This window comes from Trachemys scripta, chromosome 2 (assembly GCF_013100865.1).
Source record: "Trachemys scripta elegans isolate TJP31775 chromosome 2, CAS_Tse_1.0, whole genome shotgun sequence".
Taxonomy (NCBI): domain Eukaryota; kingdom Metazoa; phylum Chordata; order Testudines; family Emydidae; genus Trachemys; species Trachemys scripta.
Window position 1 is genome coordinate 93,767,194 of NC_048299.1, and position 19,314 is coordinate 93,786,507.

The 19,314-nt window shown below is 42.5% G+C and overlaps 1 protein-coding gene across 5 annotated transcripts in view; it reads right to left on the reverse strand.

Moving 5' to 3' along the window:
* Nucleotides 1-19,314, reverse strand: part of TPK1 (thiamin pyrophosphokinase 1) — a 495,971-nt gene that overhangs the window by 411,517 nt on the left and 65,140 nt on the right. For 3 of the 5 annotated variants that reach the window (XM_034761276.1, XM_034761275.1, XM_034761277.1), the window contains exon 3: nucleotides 2,997-3,071. The exons of the other annotated variants lie outside the window; for them this stretch is intronic. In XM_034761276.1, the coding sequence (XP_034617167.1) occupies nucleotides 2,997-3,071 (75 nt within the window). The remainder of the gene's footprint in view (nucleotides 1-2,996; nucleotides 3,072-19,314) is intronic. 5 annotated transcript variants of the gene reach the window in all.

Consider the following 19,314-nt stretch of genomic DNA (forward strand, 5'->3'; position numbering starts at 1 on the left):
GTAAAAATATCTGCCAAGAAAGTCAGAAATAAAACAGAGGCTAATTAGCTGTAACAACTGATTCTTGAGGTCAAGCGAAGTTACACCAGGGATGGATTTAGCCCAGAACGTCCAAATTTATCCACGTGACTCGATAAACTTGGGACAGAGCAAAATGTGTAGATCACCTCTCACCTTTGTTCTCACCTATTGCTGAGATGATCGGACTAATGAAACAAGTTATCTTGTTAAAGGGACACCATCCACTTGAAAATAACATTTCTGTCTGAACACTTTGTACCTGCTGCAACACCAAAGACTGCTGTAACTGAAAGAAGTTAGTCAAAAAAATATCTTTCTCCAGGATCTCTCCTTTATTTTTCACTTTGTGGATTTGACAGCGCATTGTGTACAGTCGGTTCTCTGTTTCTCCTGTAGTCAGAGTGGTATTTTGAATAGATTCTAAGTGACTTATGAGAACAAGTCCTATTGGCTATCTAATGGGAATTGTGCTCCTAATTCACTTAGACACTTTTGAAAATTTCATCCTTCCTAGTAGGAGTAATTGTTGTTTTCATTGCAGTAGCCCTAAGAGGACTGGGTCACATTGTGCTACGCTCTGTCCCTCATTGTATTAAATAGTATTCAAGTTGTTATTTCACTCCCATCATTGTAATGTAGCACAGGAAGTATTTCTTCATACAACGCACAGTCAACCTGTGGAACTCTCTGCCAGAGGATGTTGTGAAGGCCTAGACTATAACAGGGTTCAGAAAAGAACTAGATAAATTCATGGAGTATAGGCCCACCACTGGCTATTAGCCAGGATGGGCAGCGATGGTGTCCCTCGCCTCTTTGCCAGAAGCTGGGAATGGGCAACAGGGGATGGATCACTTGATGATTACCTGTTCTGTTCATTCCCTCTGACACACTTGGCATTGACCACTGTTGGAAGATAGGATACTGGGCTAGATGGACCTTTGGTCTGACCCAGGATGGCCGTTCTTACAGTAAAAAGTGTCCCTGTCCCTAGAGCTTACAGTCTAATGTTCCCATCCTGCAGAGGTCCTGTGCAGGTCTAAGAGTCACCACACACAGATCTGATTGCAGGAGTAGGACTTAAATATCGAAGAACAGACCAAAGGAAAGGTATAGCAGAATACAGCATACAAGCAATAGGGTCAGGGTATTGCAATATCATCAGAAGGCGATTGTTGGCATGTCTGGTATATAGTTTATGGGAGAAAGAGACCATTGCATGGTCAAAAGCAACACAAGAAGACATAGAAGTAGATAAGAAAGGAGCAGCCCAGCTGGTAAAGGACTTTAGGATACCAACAAAGAAGCTTGTGCTTTGTTGTGGAAAAGGCGGAGCAACTGGAAGGATTAAGAAAAGTGATGCGGTGAGTAGAAAAGATGATCTAAGCAGTGGCATTCTGACTAGACTGAAATGGGACAATGCAGGCTATAGGAAGGCAGAGAGGAAAAAGATGCAGTAATTAGGACAGCAAGTGACCTGGGCCCCGACAAGAGCTTTAGCTCCTGAGATGATCAGTTATTCTTATTCATTTTTAAATTATGGTAGAGCCCAGAGGACCCGATTATGATAAAGGCCTCACTTTCCTTGGTGCTATATAACTACAAAGTCAGAAATATTCCATGCCCTGGAAATTTTATAACCAAAGTTTCTTCCCAGACTGTATCATTATCCTTTCCACAGAGCACCACCCTCCCTCAGGACACCTGTACATTGTAGCCATCCTGCCAAGGAGGTGAGGAACTGCTTGGGGCCAAAACTGGTGCAGGGGTACAAGGCCTCTGCAGAGATGGCCATGGCCTTCTGTGAAACCTCTGGGAGCCATCACTTTTGGAGACAGACCCTATCGAGGTTCAGTGAGGGAATTTCTGCAAGGAGATATTTCCACCTAAAAAGCCCCACAGGTTTCAGTTCAAAATTAATCCACTTCCTGGGGTTTGGCTTTAACAGTAACTCAAATAATAGCAAAACATAAACCTCTCCCTCAGCATGGCTATTCCTCTGAAGAGACTTCTCTGTCTCATACCCTAGTTTCCTACAACCATGGAGCCTCTCTCACCCTTCCTCATGTCCAAGGTAGAATTAACAATTCGCACCAGCCACAATAAGTCAGCAGGACTCTTTCTGCAGGATTCCAAACTTGTTAACAGGTTACACACTGCCCCAGTGCTTTATCAGAAGCTAGATTCTTTTTTTAAATTGGTCAATTAAAAATATTCAAACTGACAGCGCATCTCTTTAAGTCAAGCTCCGTTCGTAGCAAGTAAGAGTAACTCCATGAATGAATATTGGAAATTAGGTTTCTGTCTCTGTACTGCAGCATTTTAAGAATATTTTAGGCAAGAATTCCTAGCAACCTTCTGAAAGATTGAGCTTCTCCACTGAAAAAATGAACAGCTTAAAGCATGTAAAAATTTCTAAAAAAAAAATCCCTACAAAATATTAGTAGCATTACAGCAATCATGCCAGAGATGATTAGCTCTACGTTTACTAAACAAAGCAAACATGCCCAACGTGCACATTTCCAACAGAAAAAAATCCTCATTTTTTTATAAATCTTTGTACATGGTTCATTTGATTTTGATTAAAACTAACACATTTTGCGGACGACCTATCAGGAACGTTCACTTCCTAAGTTATCAATGCAGCATTGATCTACTGCACTCTCTCAGTAAAATCATCATCATTCCTGAGGATGCCTCTGAAAAGCTGCCGTCTTATTTTACATAAGTGAACATACATGCACCCCTTCCCAGTCCATGAACTTCCCACTGAAATGCATAAGAGATGCAGAATTTGACTAATCCGCTCATTTGCTGCACTCAACAATAAGAAATGTATTCTGCTGATTCACATTCCCACCCAGTGGTTGCTCCAGTTAGTGGAAATTGCCACATTGAGAGTCAATGGACATAGGGTAGATTAGCTGGGCATCAGCTAAGTAAATAAGCAAATGAAGATATATGTAAGTTATTATTACCTTTGCTCCACAGAGGATGAAAGTAACCTTTGTCCAAAGGTTGATTAAGAATCAAAAGGCAAAACGTCAGGTTTCCTATAAAAAAAAAAAAAGAGATGATAGTGCTCATTAACAAGTAAATTGACTTCTCCCCTAATTTTCTTTGCTTTGTTTGCACCCAACATCCCTTCCTATTTAACGTTAGGCTAGAAACTTTGGAGCACACGTCACTAATTGCCCTTCTTCTTAGGTTGCATCATTTCAGATATATAGAGGCAGCCAGAGATTCATTAGAAACATTTTACTTGGTAGTTATTTTAGCAAGTCCTTTTCATTTATAACAGTTGTTCTCTGCTAATGGGCCCCCTGTATAGGACCCCATGTCTGTGCAGCTTTCTTGTTCAAACCTCTGTCTTGCTGTTGCCATCTGTGCATGACATTTAATGGTATTAGCATTTTGGGGAGTGCATGTGTTCTATTAACAACAGAAGCTGTTGCTATCTCAAGGTAAAGTTCTCCTCTCAGATCTACTCAGAAGATCTAGGCTCTGATTGTATCAGATTGTATACTGCTCTCCTTTCAGGTGCAGTATTCCTGTTGACATCAACAGCATCTGCACCTGTGTGGAGAGTGGATAATGGCAGTCAAGATTTGCTGTGCAGAGCTGGAAGAACTTTGCCTTTAAACTGTTTGTTGACACACTTAGGGAGCACTGTGAAAAAAGTTATACAAGCCAAGAGTTCTGAGAGAGAGAAAAGACTGCAGCTACATTATTCAGCATTACTGTTAATTATTTATTAGCATTACAGGCATGGATCAGGGCCCCACTGTGCTAGACACTGCACAAACTCAGAACAAAGGGATGTTCCCTGCCTCAAAGAGCGTACAATCGAAGAAAACAACACAGGGAACATACTTGACAAGATATAATTATTTTACCAAAACATATTCTTTTTAGCATAGGTCTGTTATCATGTGTACTTGTGGCACCTTAGAGACTAACAAATTTATTAGAGCATAAGCTTTCGTGGGCTACTGCCCACTTCTTCGGATGCATATAGAGTGGAACATATATTGAGGAGATATATATACACACATACAGAGAGCATGAACAGGTGGGAGTTGTCTTACCAACTCTGAGAGGCCAATTAAATAAGAGGAAAAAAATTTTTTTGAAGTGATAATCAAGCTAGCCCAGTACAGACAGTTTGATAAGTGTGAGAATACTTACAAGGGGAGATAGATTCAATGTTTGCAAAAAAGTCTCTAAGGTGCCACAAGTACTCCTGTTCTTTTTGCGGATACAGACTAACACGGCTGCTACTCTGAAATCTGTTATCATGGTGATTCCACCACCTAAATCTCACTCCTGGAAACAGACTATCACCAACACGCAGCCCTGCAAGTCTGCAACTAGCCAGTCTGCATTTCCACAGCCTGAAGTGGCTTGTAAGCCCCACCGTCCTTAGACTTTGTCCAACACAAGCAACAAAAATGAACACACAAAATGCAAAAGTTTTAAAATAAATGGATACTTGCTATCCAGGGAGCAAACGTAACCCCCATGCCTTTTTAGGGAATAGCATTTATTTCGTTTCCTAATTACCTGGAGCTTGATTTCCTTAAGCTATCAAGTTAATGAAGTCTATTTGATCATGTGAAGCCAATGTAATTGCAAGGAGAAATGATCTATCCCTAGAAGGTCTTCCGTGCCTCTGAACACATTTAGTAGAGCAGAAGAAAGAGTCGTGCGGAAGTACGAGGAAACATAAAGGTGAAGAAAATCTCTGCAATGTGCATGAAAATCTTGGCAAAACAAGAAGGAGTTGCATAAGTTGAGCCACAAATGAATGTGCATGACAGGTAGCAACCTGCAATCTACTAAAAACTACATCAGTCTTATTGTAGGGCATATCAGACCATGAATGTACAAACACAAAACTTTTCACATGAGTATCATCATATGCTGTGATGGGGCATTGGAATGATATGCTGGAAGAATCACATGCTCACCTCCAATGGGGAAGCCATTATTGAGATAAGCGCACTATAGCTCTGCTATAAATGAGAAGCTGTAGCCTGGCTCCTGCTTGACTCAATGAAGAAGACTATCAGAAGAGAGGTCAGCAAAGCATAAGACTCAATACTCACTTATCTTTTATTGCAAACATCTGAACTGGGGGGTCGTAGGCTTGTACTTACTTACATATACCATGGGTGTCATTACAGTCTTGGCTTTTACCTCATCACAGTACTTTCTGATGGGTGGTGTTATGCAGAACCTAAACTCCTGAGTGTGATGAGGACTGCTCCCCATTTCAGCACTTTGTTGACGTTGCTCTACTCTTCTGCCCATTCCCTCTACAATCTGCAGTAGGGTAGAAGCTAACACCAAATATATATGGTCAGAGAAGAGTTGAGGAGACCACAATAAATAAATGAGAGGTGGGTGCGGAACTCTCTTCCATCCTGAGTTTGAACGTGTTTTTACCTTGTACTTGAACTGACAGAGACAAATAGGAACAATACAGCCGGGAACGGCAAACCGCAGCCACGGAGAGCTGCGGAGGGCCGTGACTGCGGATGGTCAACGTCAACAAAATGTCTTGCGGCCCGCAATCAGATTACTCTGATGGGCCACCTGCGGCCCAAGGGCCGCAGGTAGCCCACTACTGCTTCAAACCACAGCAAGTGAAAAATGACTAAAGTTTAATATTTGTGCCACCAAAGCAAGCACAAACATCAACATTGCTCATCGTACTGATATACGACTAACCGAAAAGGGCCAGATCCTCAGCAGGCATAAATTGATAGTGAAGTGTAAACTGGAGCTACAACAATTTACACTCACTGAGAATCTTGACTAAAAATGGCTATTAATAAAATGGAGATTTCTGATAAATGTGAAGACCAGAGAGAAACTTCAGCTAGTACAATCTACAGCAGCCCTCTTGCTAATCAAGAAAGATTAAGAGTAAACTACAGCATTGCTCCATGCGCTCTACTGGCTTCTCATTTGAAAAAAATCCACTTCCAGGTCTCCATCTTTAAAATCTCTTAAGTTAAGAAGAATCTATCTCATGGTTGTCTGTCCATCCATTACTCAAGAAGGCAATTAGTATGAGCTGAAGGTTAACCAAACTGGGCTGTGCTGGACTAACAGGGGAAGAAAATCCCATAGTCAAGGGTCCAGCAGGGAAAATAACTTGCCGGCAATCTCTTGATATGGAGCTCTCTCCTGAGAGGACACGTATTGACCTCAATTGCTGCTGAGGTGCACAGTGAGAGAGTTGGTCCCTCACATAGCTTCTTACAGTTTTAGTGCAATTCTGTCTTTTATTATGTACTTTTCTTGTGGACTTTATTCTTGCAGACTGTACAAATCAAGCCATCTGTAGCGTGAGGAGTAAAAAAAATAAATACTTGCATACAACATAAAGCTTAAAATGTAAGTTGCTCAGTTTATTTTGCTCCTTATGGCATACACAAAGAAGAAAAGGACCAAAAGGACAATGCCAGTCCCTTCATAATCTCAGGAAACTGATTCAGTGGGATTTCACACTTGATTCCTAATTTTGGTTTTGCCTTCTGATTTTTAAAAAACCTCCATCTATTTAACCAACTACATGTTTGTTTGTTAATTTCCAATCATATCCAAGTTTTCCTATTTGCTGCTTATAGATCCTTACCCACTTTTTTGTGACAGTACATACCATTTTCAAACACTGTCCTCCATATTTATGGGCATAGTTTCTGGGCACAAATTATTATAGGTGCACAAATGTGTCACAGTCAGTTATACCCATAAAACTACAGGTATAAACATGGGGAGACAGTTCAGGCAGAACTGATCATTTGGCTCACACTGTTTTGTTAGGTCTTCCTAAAGGAACTTGCAATCCTTAGTCTTGAATAACCTGATAATTTTTATGTCGACAACAAAGTATGATTTCTATTCACTCTCTTTTCTAGATTGCAAACAAGTACATTAAACAACAATTATCGTATTTACCCCGGCATACTCCCACTTAACTATTAACCCCTTTCAATTCTGAAAATTGGTCCCATATCTGTCCTCTTTGCTTTCTAACACTTACCCAGTATTACTCCTCCTCTGAGTTTACTTAGTAGCTGCTTGTAAATGACTTAACTTTTGAATCTCTATACAAATTATATCTAATATTTTGCCTCTGCATTATTTAATTCTTTCAAAAGAATTCCAGTGTGTTTGAGAGACACAAATTTACTATTATAAAAGCCTTTCTGGCCTATCCCTATTATCTTACACTCACCTAGGTGCACTATAAATATTTATAATATCATTATACATTTTTTATAGATTGTCCCTTGCTATACACCAGTCAGCAGGCTATATGGCTCTCACAAAATCAGCATATATATTTTTAAATATCAGCTTTGTCTGAGATCTACCATAACATATAACCCTTCCTTATTTCCCTTGGGTGTCAGAAAAATATCTTAAATTACCTTACATACTATGAGTTTCTTTTCTATGTGTTTTGAGGCTAGAAAAAGTCTTTATTACATCAAATAAAAAGGCCTTTGGGGAAGACACGTACTACGCTTGTTCTTAGCGGAATGATGTAAGCAGTAAGATACAATAGGGCATGTGTTGTGCTAAGATATTGCCATGCCTCTGGGTGCTACTGAAGTATGAATCCAAAGGCTGAGCAACCATACAAATGGTCTCCTGTCAACCAATAATATTTACATTTTATTGCTTGCCTGAAGAACAACCATTTCTTTACCATTCCCAGTGATCTGATGAGTGGTGTTCTAAAGGGGGGAAGAGGAGAGGAAAAAGGAGAAGAGATGCTCATTTCCATGGAAAGAGGAAATTTTACCTTCTAGCAAAATACTGTATGAGTCTAAACAGAAAGTTGCAAAGTAAAAGGAAATAAGATATAAAAATATTTCCTCCCACCCTGTAAAAGGATATTTCAGGGATCTGGATCATATAAATACCAAGATAGATGGAAGTCCAAATCAGGCTGATTTCTGAGCCCCTCATGAAAGACTCTTAAACAAAGTATTCTGTCATAAGATAAGAGGGAAGGTCCTCTCATGGTTAAAAGATAGGAAACATATGGTAAGTATAAATGGACAGTTTTCAGAATGAAAAGAGGTAAATAGCAGTGTCCCCCAGGGCTTTGTACTGGGACAGAAATGTTTAACATATCCATAAATGATCTGGAAAAAGGGGTAACCAATGAGGTGGCAAAATTTGCAGATGATACAAAACTACTCAAGATAGTTAAGTCCAGAGCAGACTGCAAAGAGTTACAAAGGAATCTCACAAAACTGAGTTCATATTGTCTTCCACTGGCGGCATAGCATGTTCACACTTGCAGCACTAGCATCACCAATGAGAGCAGTGCACTGTGGGTAGCTATCCCACAGTGTAGCTATCCCACAGTGTAGCTCTCCCCCTTCTGATGCTAGGTCTTGTGAGAAGGCGGAGGGGATTGAGGTGCATCATGGGTCCAGGCTCAATGCCCCATGAGGCACTGCTTTCTGTCCCAGTATTCCATGTGCTTCTGTCTTCAGTTCGCAGCATTTTTCAATGGCCCTTGTTTTCTGCTTTCCCCACATCCATCTGCAGGAATGGATCCCACATTGCTCTCTACTACTCTGCTAGCTCACACTAGCACATCATGAGTGGCAGTAGAGTTATTCTTGAAGTTACAAAGGCAACGGCAGTCACAGTTGCCTGACGTGGTGTCAAACATGGAAAGCAGCAACATTAAATTGCTTTTGGCATTCACGGAGGAGCTAGCACAGAGTGGTGGGATCTCATCATTATGCAAGTCTGGGATGACTAGCAGTGGCTGCAGAACTTTCGGATGCAGAAGCCACCTTCCTGAAACTGTGTGATGAGCTCGCCCCAGCCCTGCGGTGCAAGGACACCCAAATGAGAGTTGCCCTCTCAGTGGAGAAGCGCAAGGAGATCGCAATGTGAAAGCTGGCAACTCCAGACTGCTACTGCTCAGTCGCAAACCAGTTTGGAGTGAGGAAGTTGACCGTTGGGGCTATGCTAACACAAGTGGGCAAGGCCATTAATTGCATCCTGCTGCAAAAGACCATGATTCTTGGCAGCATGCATGAAATTGTGGATGGCTTTCCTGACTGCGGAAGGGCGATACATGGCACACATATTCCAATTCTGGCACCAGACCACCTTGTGACCGAGTACATCAATCAGAACTTTTCCATTGTTTTGCAGGTGCTTGTTGATCACCATGGGCGTTTCACTAATATTAATGTGGGGTGGTCCAGAAAGATGCATGACACACATCTTTAGGAACACTGGCCTGTACAGAAAGCTGCAAGCAGGGACTTTCTTTCCAGACCAGAAGATCACTGAAGTGGAAGTCGAAATGCCCATAGTGATTCTGGGAGACCCAGCATACCCCTTAATGCCATGGCTCATGAAACCATACACGGGAAACCTAGACAGCAGAAAGGAGCAGTTCAACAACAGGCTGAGTAGGTGCAGAATGACCGCTGAATGTGCGTTTGGCCGATTGAAGGCATGCCAGCGATGCCTATATGGCAGGTAAGACCTGAATGAGGAAAATATTCCCATGGTAATAGCCGCGTGTTATACGCAGTATAATATTTGTGAAGGGAAGGGCAAATGGTTTACTCAGGGATGGACTGCTGAGGCAGAATGCCTGGCTGCTGATTTTGAGCAGCCAGACACCAGGGCTATTAGAGGGGCACAACGTGGGCCAATAAGAATCAGGGATGCCTTCAGGCAACACTTTGAAGATGAAAACCAGTAATGTTTATTGCAATGCTTTGGACTGCAATGGTTAATTATATTTGGTATGCTAGGAAGCAGTTGTGATTGTTAAGGCCTAGGATTCAATGTAAGGAACTAATAAAAGTGCCTGTTGATTTGCAGGTGCCATGAGGTACCATACCTTGCATGGAAACAAATGGAGTGCTTATAATTCAAAAAAGTTTTGCTTTTATTGCCAAATAAACCACAACACCACACAGACATTGTTGGTGGGGGAGAAGGTACTGGGATGGGCGGGGGGCTGATTTTCATAGCTGAGTATAGGTCCAGCTTTCATTTGAAAAGCTGTCTGCGGGGGTGGAGTGTAGGGGAAAACGCAAAGTGCCAGAAAACGGAAAGGAATGTGCAGAGGGACTTTTGGGAGTGCATGGGAAAGAGTTCTAAATGTGCTAAAGGGGAGGGCAGGCATGCATCTGCTCAGTTTGGAGTGTTACGAGAGTCTGGAGTACGTTGGCTTGACGCTCCAGAACTTTAATCAGCCTCTCTGTGGCATCCCTGTTGTAAGAATCACTCTCTTGTCTTTCCCCTCCACTTCTTGCGTTCAGTGTTTTCTGCCTCTGACTGTTGCAGCACCATCCAGAACATATCTTCCTTGGTCCGTCTCAGCTGTTTTCTCATCTTGTTTTCTGTTTTCTCAACAGACGCTCTGCTGCTGTTGGGGGTTGGTTCTCAAGGTCAAGTCTCGAAGCATAATTAACAATAAAAAGAAGCACTACTGTCAACTACACACAGAGCATTGAAACAGTAACACTGTTGGTAACATACCTATCACTTTCTCGGTGACCCTAGGCAAGTACACATGAAGCAGAAGACCCCAAGAATGGTGAGTGAACCCAGGGATAGGGGTCTTGTGTATTTCAGAAAAGCAATCTGAAAAGGTCGCAGGGCACTTATGGGGGCAACACTCTAAACTTTCCCACTGTTTCCACAGGCGGCGGTCACTATGGAAGATATCTCACTCCTGAAGGTAAGCAGGGAAGCAAGGGTACATCTGCTACATGCTTGCGGCTTCCACCCCAGTCCCTATGTTGCTCACCTGTGTGCACTTTTGGTCCCTACCCAAGTAATTGCAGAGTGGCACAGGAAAATGTCTCTCAGTGGGGGAAGGAACAAAGCAGCTCTGCCAAGGACCCTCCGGCAGAAGATTACTGAGTACCTGCAGTAAAGTTTCCTAGAGATCTCTTTGGAGGAGTCCCATGAAATCTCGGAGTGCATCAACTCCCCGTTCCGTCATACTGCCTAGCTGTGCGGGGAAATGCCCAGCACACAGAAACAAAGCCAGCCTTCCACATTTCTCTGCCTTCAACCCACTTCAGAACTTCACAAAGCAAAACCACTTGCCAGGGGTCTCCTCTCCTGCTTCTGGCTCGCCAGAGAGTGACTGCAGAGACTGGCTAGACACCTGAATGGACGCATCACAGACTCCACATCTTCATCAATTACTTCCTCCTCTGGGTTAAGTCCACTCTCCACTGGCTCCAGACCCGCCAAAATATCCACAGTGCTCTTTGCGGTGGAGATGGGGTCGCCACCTAGGATAGCATCCAACTCCTTATAGAAATGGCAGTTCTGGGGCGCAGCACCGGAGTGACAGTTTGCCTCCCTTACCTTCTTGTACGCATTCTGCAGCTCCTTCACCTTTGCTCTGCAATGCAGCATGTCCCGGTCATATCCCTTTTCGTGCAAGCTGTGCGCAATCTGGCCATAAGTATTGAAATTCCTATGGCTGGAGAACAGCTGGGACTGGACAGCTTCCTCTCTCCAAACATTTATCAGATCAGTAACTCTGCAGTGGTCCAAGCAGGAGGTTTTTTGCTGTGTGGAGCCGCCATGGTCAGCTGGGAAGATGTGATCTGAGCTCTGCACGCCAAGCAAACAGGAAGGGGAATTTCAAAATTCCTGGGGCTTTAAAGAGGGAGGGGCGGAAGGTTGTTTACCTGGTATCAGGGCAACAGAGTTGAAACTGCTGACCAATGTGGTCAGGATGGGCATTGTGGGACACAATCCAGAGGCCAATAACAGCGCTAAAGTCAATTACAGTGTCTACACTGGCACTATGGTCCAAAAAGCCTTATGACTCTCGTCGGGGTCATTTTATTACAGTGGTGCAACTGAGACGTTTCAGCACAAAAAGTGGCTTTGTAGTGTGTATACCTCTGCTGTTTTATCACCAAAAGTTGCCTTTTGGAGAAAAAAATTGGCAGTGTACACCTAGGGTTACCACATTTCAGCAAGCAAAAAAGAGGACGGGAGGAGCCCTGCCCTAGCTCCGCCCTGCCCCTTCCACTCCGACCCCCTGGCCCCCTTACACTGCCACTCGTCTCGGCACGCTGGGCAGCAGGGGCGGAGGAGCGGGGGAGGAGCTCCAGACTGCTGGAGGCGATCTGCAAATGGATGGAGGGAGTGATCTCTGCTGCAGGAGAAGCGGAGGAGGGGCTCTCTCTGGCTGTCGGAGCCCCATATAAGTGGCACCATCCGGCCGGCTGCCCTGTTAGCCGCGCGCGCTCTGCGTGGGGTGGGGGGGGAAGTCCGGACATTTACAAATTCCCCCCGGACACTATTTTTAGCTCAAAAAGCCGGACATGTCCGGCGGAATCTGGACGAATGGTAACCCTAGTATACCAGGCCTAAAGCAAAGACAGTTGAATGACTTCCCGGAACACGTTTTTCCTGTGATGAGTGATGTCTCCACTACTGTATCAGAATTTCCACTATAGCCTGTGATTCTATTGCAAAGAATTCATTTGCAGTGGGAATCTGTCACAACAACACTGGGGATGGCTAAGAACACTGTGCTTTATGGAGCCAGCATATAATCACTAAAGAATGCTTATGCAGACTTGTATCCTGGAAGTGGAAAGGATATTACTAGAACTAGTCAAAAATTTTCACTTTGAAATTTTATTTTTTAAAAGTCAAAATGGAATGAAACATTTCAATGTTATTGAAATGTAATTTTCCAATCAACTTGAAACATTTTTTTTCAAAAATTCCATTTTGCAGAAAATTTCAAATATTTTCACGGAATAGAAATCCTGGTTCCTGCACAGCTCTAGGTATTACTAAATTTAAAAATGTTAGAACAGGAATTTTTTTTCTATTCAGGAATGAGAATTCCACTAACATAGAATGACTGAAAAACATCTACTCAATGAGTGACTTAGTGAAAGTGTTGGATACAACATCAAATAAAACCTGGCTTTTCAATTCCAGGAATTCTAACAAGCTGTTTTTAATGAAGTCTTAGAAAAAAAAGGTTTATATGTCATCATTCCTGAGATTAAAAATATAGTTGGTGGCAGAATAATGTTCCACCATTTTATCAAAGCTCAGATTTTTGGGTAATGGTCTCTGTTCTGTTCTTATTCACACTAGTGCAAAGCTAGAATTACTTCATAGGTTTCACCTCAGTTATTCAGGCCTCACATAAGTGCAAATGAGAAAAAATTGGCCCACAACCTTATGTACTCCCCAGCACCAGGGTATGAATGCCTTTAACTTGCAGAAAGAAAGATCATTCAGACCACTAATTATGATCTCATACTTCCTCACTAAGTCAATTTCTTACTACGCTTTGTGAGGTAACCTTAGCTAATTCAGGCTCTTTCTTGACACTCCTCAGCCTTTTGATTTCAGACACAACTGGTCTTCTTTTATATAGCCCCAAACTTTATTCTAAAAAAATGCATTTTACAATAATCAAATGAAGATGCAAGGTATGCTCATTTAGCTTTGTAAGAATGAAGAAAAGAGAACAGACACTTCACACTTCTGATCTGTGATGGTCATTTAGGAGATTATCTCACAGTTTAAGAGTGTGGATTCTAAAATGGTGTAAATCAATACAGTTCCATTGGAGCTATGCCAATTTGCACCAATTGTGCATCTGGACCAAGATTTTTAAAAGTCAGAAATATAATTTCTTTTTCTGTAGCACTGTGCTAGTTTCTAAAAGCGCTATTACCAGCTCTTTGAAGCCATGCATTTATTTCAGAGATGTTTTTAATAGCGGTACCATGAAGTTCCCAAACATGATCAAATGGAACCCCATATCAAAAGCTGAGAGAGCAGCAGTTTTGTTAGGAAAAAAAATTAGGCAGCACAGTTATCTGAGAAAGGGTTTGGCAGTCTTTTGACCATCATGTACTTGCTGCTGTAAATGTTTTGTTTTTTAAATGTTGCAACTTCAGAGTCAGGAGTTTCTTACATGAATTGCAGATACAGTCCCCTAATCTACTCTCTGGTGTGAAGATGATTTTGCCAGTTAAATTTTGACTCAGAGGGCCAGATTCTGATTTTATTAACACTGTTGTAAATCAGGTTAGATCGCTGACTTCAGATCAAACAGATCATTACAAGATCAAAACCTAGCCCAGAGTATCGATAAGTTTCTTTCTATGACTCTGTACTCCACTCATATACACATCATCACATCAACTGAATTGTCAGTCCAGGACCAAATTCTGCTTTCTTATGCTCAAGAGACTACAGAGGGATAGATGAGGACAAAACCTCTGATTCCAGATCAGTTACTACTGGTGAATTTAGACCCATGAACCCAGCTTGACCCTCAGATCTGCAGTTGCAGGGCTGGCAGCTGGGGAAAAAAATGTTTTACCTGAAAAATGAGCACTGTAAGTTACTGAGATACAGCAGACATGGAACCTTGCAATGCCATTTTGAGAGTCACTTTTCAGGTAGAAACTCATTTTATGTGAAAGTCAACAGAGAGACACTTCTAACATACAAAATAACACAACTGATGCTCAATCTCCTGCTCTATAATTTGAAGTTATTTACATGTAATAGTCTGTACCTTATCTGCTCTTAGAACTAGCACTCTGGAGTGTTATAAGGAGTGATAAAAAGAATATGGGACACATAAATACAAAATTAGCCAATATTCTACTATTTAATATTTAAACAAATTCAATAGTAAACTGATTTCCCAAGTAACTGGTATTTCTAAATGGGAAAATCTTCAATAGCATCAGTTTCACTAAAGTCTGTGCCCTGTGTCTGTGCACTTGCTAACAAAGTAGTTGTCTGCCCTAATTCTGAGATGCAGTTAAGTTAATTATATCCACTATTTATAAATTATTTCTGTAGTTGCATTTTACTAGCCTGAATCCCAAGTCCCCAAATGAGATGTTTACTCTTCCTCTTAAGAGTGACAACTCCACTAATAAACCAGCAAAAATTATGCCAATAGATCACAGCCTCTACAAATATGTTCTCAGGCTCTTTTAAATGAATCATTCAAATCTGCACGGCCAATTGCTTTTCCTGTGAATGCAGTGTTAGAAAATGTATTTTCAATGTATTTTTGCTGTTAATTTTTTAATATACATTTTATTGATTTTTTTAAAGTATTTTACAGTCATTAATCCTCAAGGTAAATGCCAAGAGGGATAGGAAGAAACAGGGATTTGTGCAGACACACACATATCAGTCTTAATGAAAAGGAGGGAAGTGGCATTCTCTCGAGAGCTTAGCAGTAGAATATATGTGGAAGAATTCAAAACAAATCAAAAACTAATTCATCATAAGAATCCACTAACACGGCCATGCTCATTTGTATTTTGGGCTCACTGCTGCTTGAGTCAACGGCAAAACACCCAAAAACAAATTCTGTCAGCTATGTTTGGGTGCCCAATTTGAGACACCTAAGGCTAGATTCTTCCAGAACATTTAGTATTTCATAGCACTTTGTGTGTCCAAAGCAGAGCTTCTATTGACTACAGTTCTGAGTGCTCGGCACTTCTGCATGTCAGACCCTCAGTGTCTCAATTTGGGTACTGAGAAAATGAAGAACACACAGTGGCCACGTGGAAAAGTTTGATTTCAGTGACTTGCCCAGTATTGTACAGGAACTCTGTGGTACAGGCAAGGCTAGAATCCAGTTCTCCAGGGAGCATGCAACTCCTTTCAACCACAAGACCATCTTTTCTCTTCCTAACTATCTAGAAATTTGAGGTATTTATATGGCCCCCATTACCATAGTATCCGAGCACCTCACAATCTTTAAGATACACAATAGTCCTGTGAGATAGAGGAGTATTATCTCCATTTTACAGATGGGGAACTGAGGCACAGAGAAGCTACATGGGTAAAGTGACTTGTCCAAAGTCATAGAGGAATGCTGCGATGGAACAGGGACTTGAATCTAGGTCTCCCATGTCCTAGGCTAGCATCCTAACTACTGGACCATTCTTCCTCCCTCTCTTTCCTGGATTCCCCTGCCTCGTTCACTATATGCCTTCTAACTTCTGCAACAAACGAGACAGGGGTCCTGCAGACAACAGTCTCTTTCACAACCCTGATTCATCCGCAGAGCAGGTCTATCCAATGTACTGAATAAGGCAGACATTCAATGGAAAAATAGTAAGTGATCATATAATTCAAAACTGTATCATACTGCATATGTCCCAGGCTCCTACACAACCCCTCCCTACCCTCAGCTCCTGCTCCAACCCCCCAACCCAAGGCTGCCATCCCCCTTCAGGCATCTACTCCTCCATGCCCTACTTCCAATTTCTATCCCTTTGAATTTCAGTCAGGTGGCTTCCTAGTTCACAGCACATGGGCAAGGCAGTTAGGGCAAAGGAGTGCCCGCTTTCATACCTCATACTCTCACTTCCAGTGCCTGGCACCAGAGTTGACCCCAGAAGCAGGGAGGAGCAATTGAAGGGAAATTCCTGCTGAGCCCCTGTTGTTCTGGTATGCAGCATGGTCAGTGGCTCTCTGCGGATGATGCATGCACATCAGCACACAGAAGCTGTAAGGAGATGGAGCATGCTCAGTGCAGACAGAACCTTCTGAGAATTCAGCTGCCAAATGCTAACATATCTCTACTGAGCACATGTGAACTGAGATTTTCCAGAGGTTTATAATTTGACCAAATTTTGATGAATTTTCACAGGGATGGCAGACACACCCCTAATACCTGGATGACTTCCTTGTCAAATTTAATGTCACTCACTCATGTGAGGGACCATTGCGCATCATGTCCCAAGTGCCGGTGGAGAGGTCAGAAAAGGATTTCAAAGGCCCCTCTGGCACCACTGCCCATCATAGGGGTGCCCTTTGTTAGAAAAGTCCACAGCCAGGTAAAAATACAGATCAATGATACCAGACTATGCCATTGTGAGAGCTGTGTGTCCTTAATGGGTCATCGACACAGATACCTAGCCCTGGTGTAAATCCATCTGGGGTAGGAGGTGTTATGTTTGAGATAGAGATAAATAGCCAAAATTCATAACTTCAGATACAGTAATGATACATGGATTTAACCAAGATAAACATTCTTGACAGATTGTAACTTTTCCATTGATATGATATACTTTGTACAAGAATTATTGCAACTTTGTAACAATGGTGACTGTATTAATGTAACTCATCATTTTTATACGGTATCACAGCCCAGTTTGGGATTTCTATATGCCATCACTTCCACACTCCCTCTCCTTTAGTTCCTGAGTTGTGGTGTCAGGGGGGCTGATCCAAATCCCCTCTGTCCTGTGAAAAGAATTCAGCATTTTTATTTTCTGTGCCTCTGTGGTGGGAAACTTAAAAGCTATACAGCTGCAGCAAGAGGTACATTGCATGATGTGTGTGGTTGATCTTTCATTGGCGTTTAACCATTGGAGTTGTTCATGGTGCGTTACTAGGTAGGAGGGCTGCCTCCATAAGTACTATCACAGGTCATCGACAACCTATTTCGCTGCTAGGGCCTCCTTCTCGATGACCAAGCGTGCAGCCTCCCATGAGAACATCTTTCTGCTAAAAAAAAGAGGATGGGATGCTCTTCTCCTCTGATTCTTGAAATAGCACTGCTCCAAGCCAGACATCAGCTGCATCAGTTTGTAAGATAAACAGCCTCAAGAAGTCTGTGGGGGGACAGCACTGGTTCCTTGCTCAACTGTTCTTTCTGTATTCTACATGCCTCATCACAGCCTTTTGTCCAATGGATTTTTGGGGTGGAACTTTTTTTTTTACTAGGTCTGTTAAATGGGTGGCAATGGTAACGAAATTTGAGATGAATTGCCGATAGTACCCTGCTAATCCCAAGAAACAGAAAACTTGCTTCTTGGTGAAAGGGACAGGGCAGTCTGCTAGGGCTTGGACTTTGTCCACTGGGGGTTATAACTGTGCCCCTCCCACTGTATACTTCAGGCAGGTGACTTCCTGGGTGGCCAGCTGACACTTGGTCGTCACTTGTGCCTCCTTAAGAGCTTGTAGTACCGCAGTGACATGTCTCATGTGGTCAGTCCACCCTTCACTGTAGATGATGATATCATCCATGTAGGCAGCTGCATATGAATCATGCAGCCACAGCACTCTGTCCATCAACTGCTGAAAAGTGGCAGCGGCCACATGGAGCCTGAATTGACATAACCCAAATGGAATGGAGGAGGTGGGCTTCTCTTTAAACTACGATGTCAAAGGGATCTGCTAATACCCCTTTGCTGGGTCAAGGGCAGATATATATTTGGCCACCCCCAGTCTTTCTAGCAGTTTGTCAACTTTGGCAAGGGGCAGGTGTACCTTAACTGTGCCCCTTGTAGGTCTCCATATCAATGTTTTTCCCAGAATGCCTTTCCTGTGGATGCCTCAGACAGCGAGGAGCCAATGGCCACCCCCTGTGATTCAGTGAAACATGTAGGGGCATGTGATATGCTCATGTGACCCTGGTCTCCATCTTGGGCCTGTAACTTTCCATACTGTGGGCTTTGTTTGGGAAAGAAAATTTTGATTCACATTGCAGAGGATATAAAAGATACCCGAGGAATCTCCCATTTTGCCTCTTTCCTGCTCCAAATCTCTAGACTGTGGATTTACAACTAAAAGGAGTATTTTGAACTATGGACTGAGGCACTTCCAATCTTTTGGAAGTTACCAGAGAGACTTTTGCAAGCCAGCAGTCTATTCCATCACTGCTACAAACCTGATATAAGGACTTTGCAATCATTTGTATGTATATGCTATATTAACCATATTAACTCTTTTCTTTTCTTAACAAATCTTTAGTTATTTTACTTAAGGATTGACTGACTGCATGATATCTGGATAAGATCTGAGATACTTATTGATCTGGGGTAAGTTTCTGATCCTTTGGGATTAGTAAGTACCTCATATATGGTGAATTAGGTTTTCACTAACCTCTCACTATCTTAGACCTGTTTGTCTGGATGGGAGCCAAGGGCTGGAATGCCTAAAGGAGACTGTGTTTGGCTTCTGGTTAACCAGTGTGGATACTGCAGAAGTTCTTTGGTTACTAGCTTGGTGAATCTAATTATAGAATAAACCACCAGTTTGGGGGAGTGTCTGCCCTAATTCTCACACTCTATCCTGACTGTGGCATTCTCCATGTGGTCCATCCCAGACACCCAGTCACATGGGCCCAAAGGGGTTAAAAGATAATACTGGGCCCAAGTACCCCCACCCCCCCAGACCTGCCCAGCATGGCAGAGTGAGTTAAAAGGACCTCAGAAGCCCAGGGAAAGGGAGGTG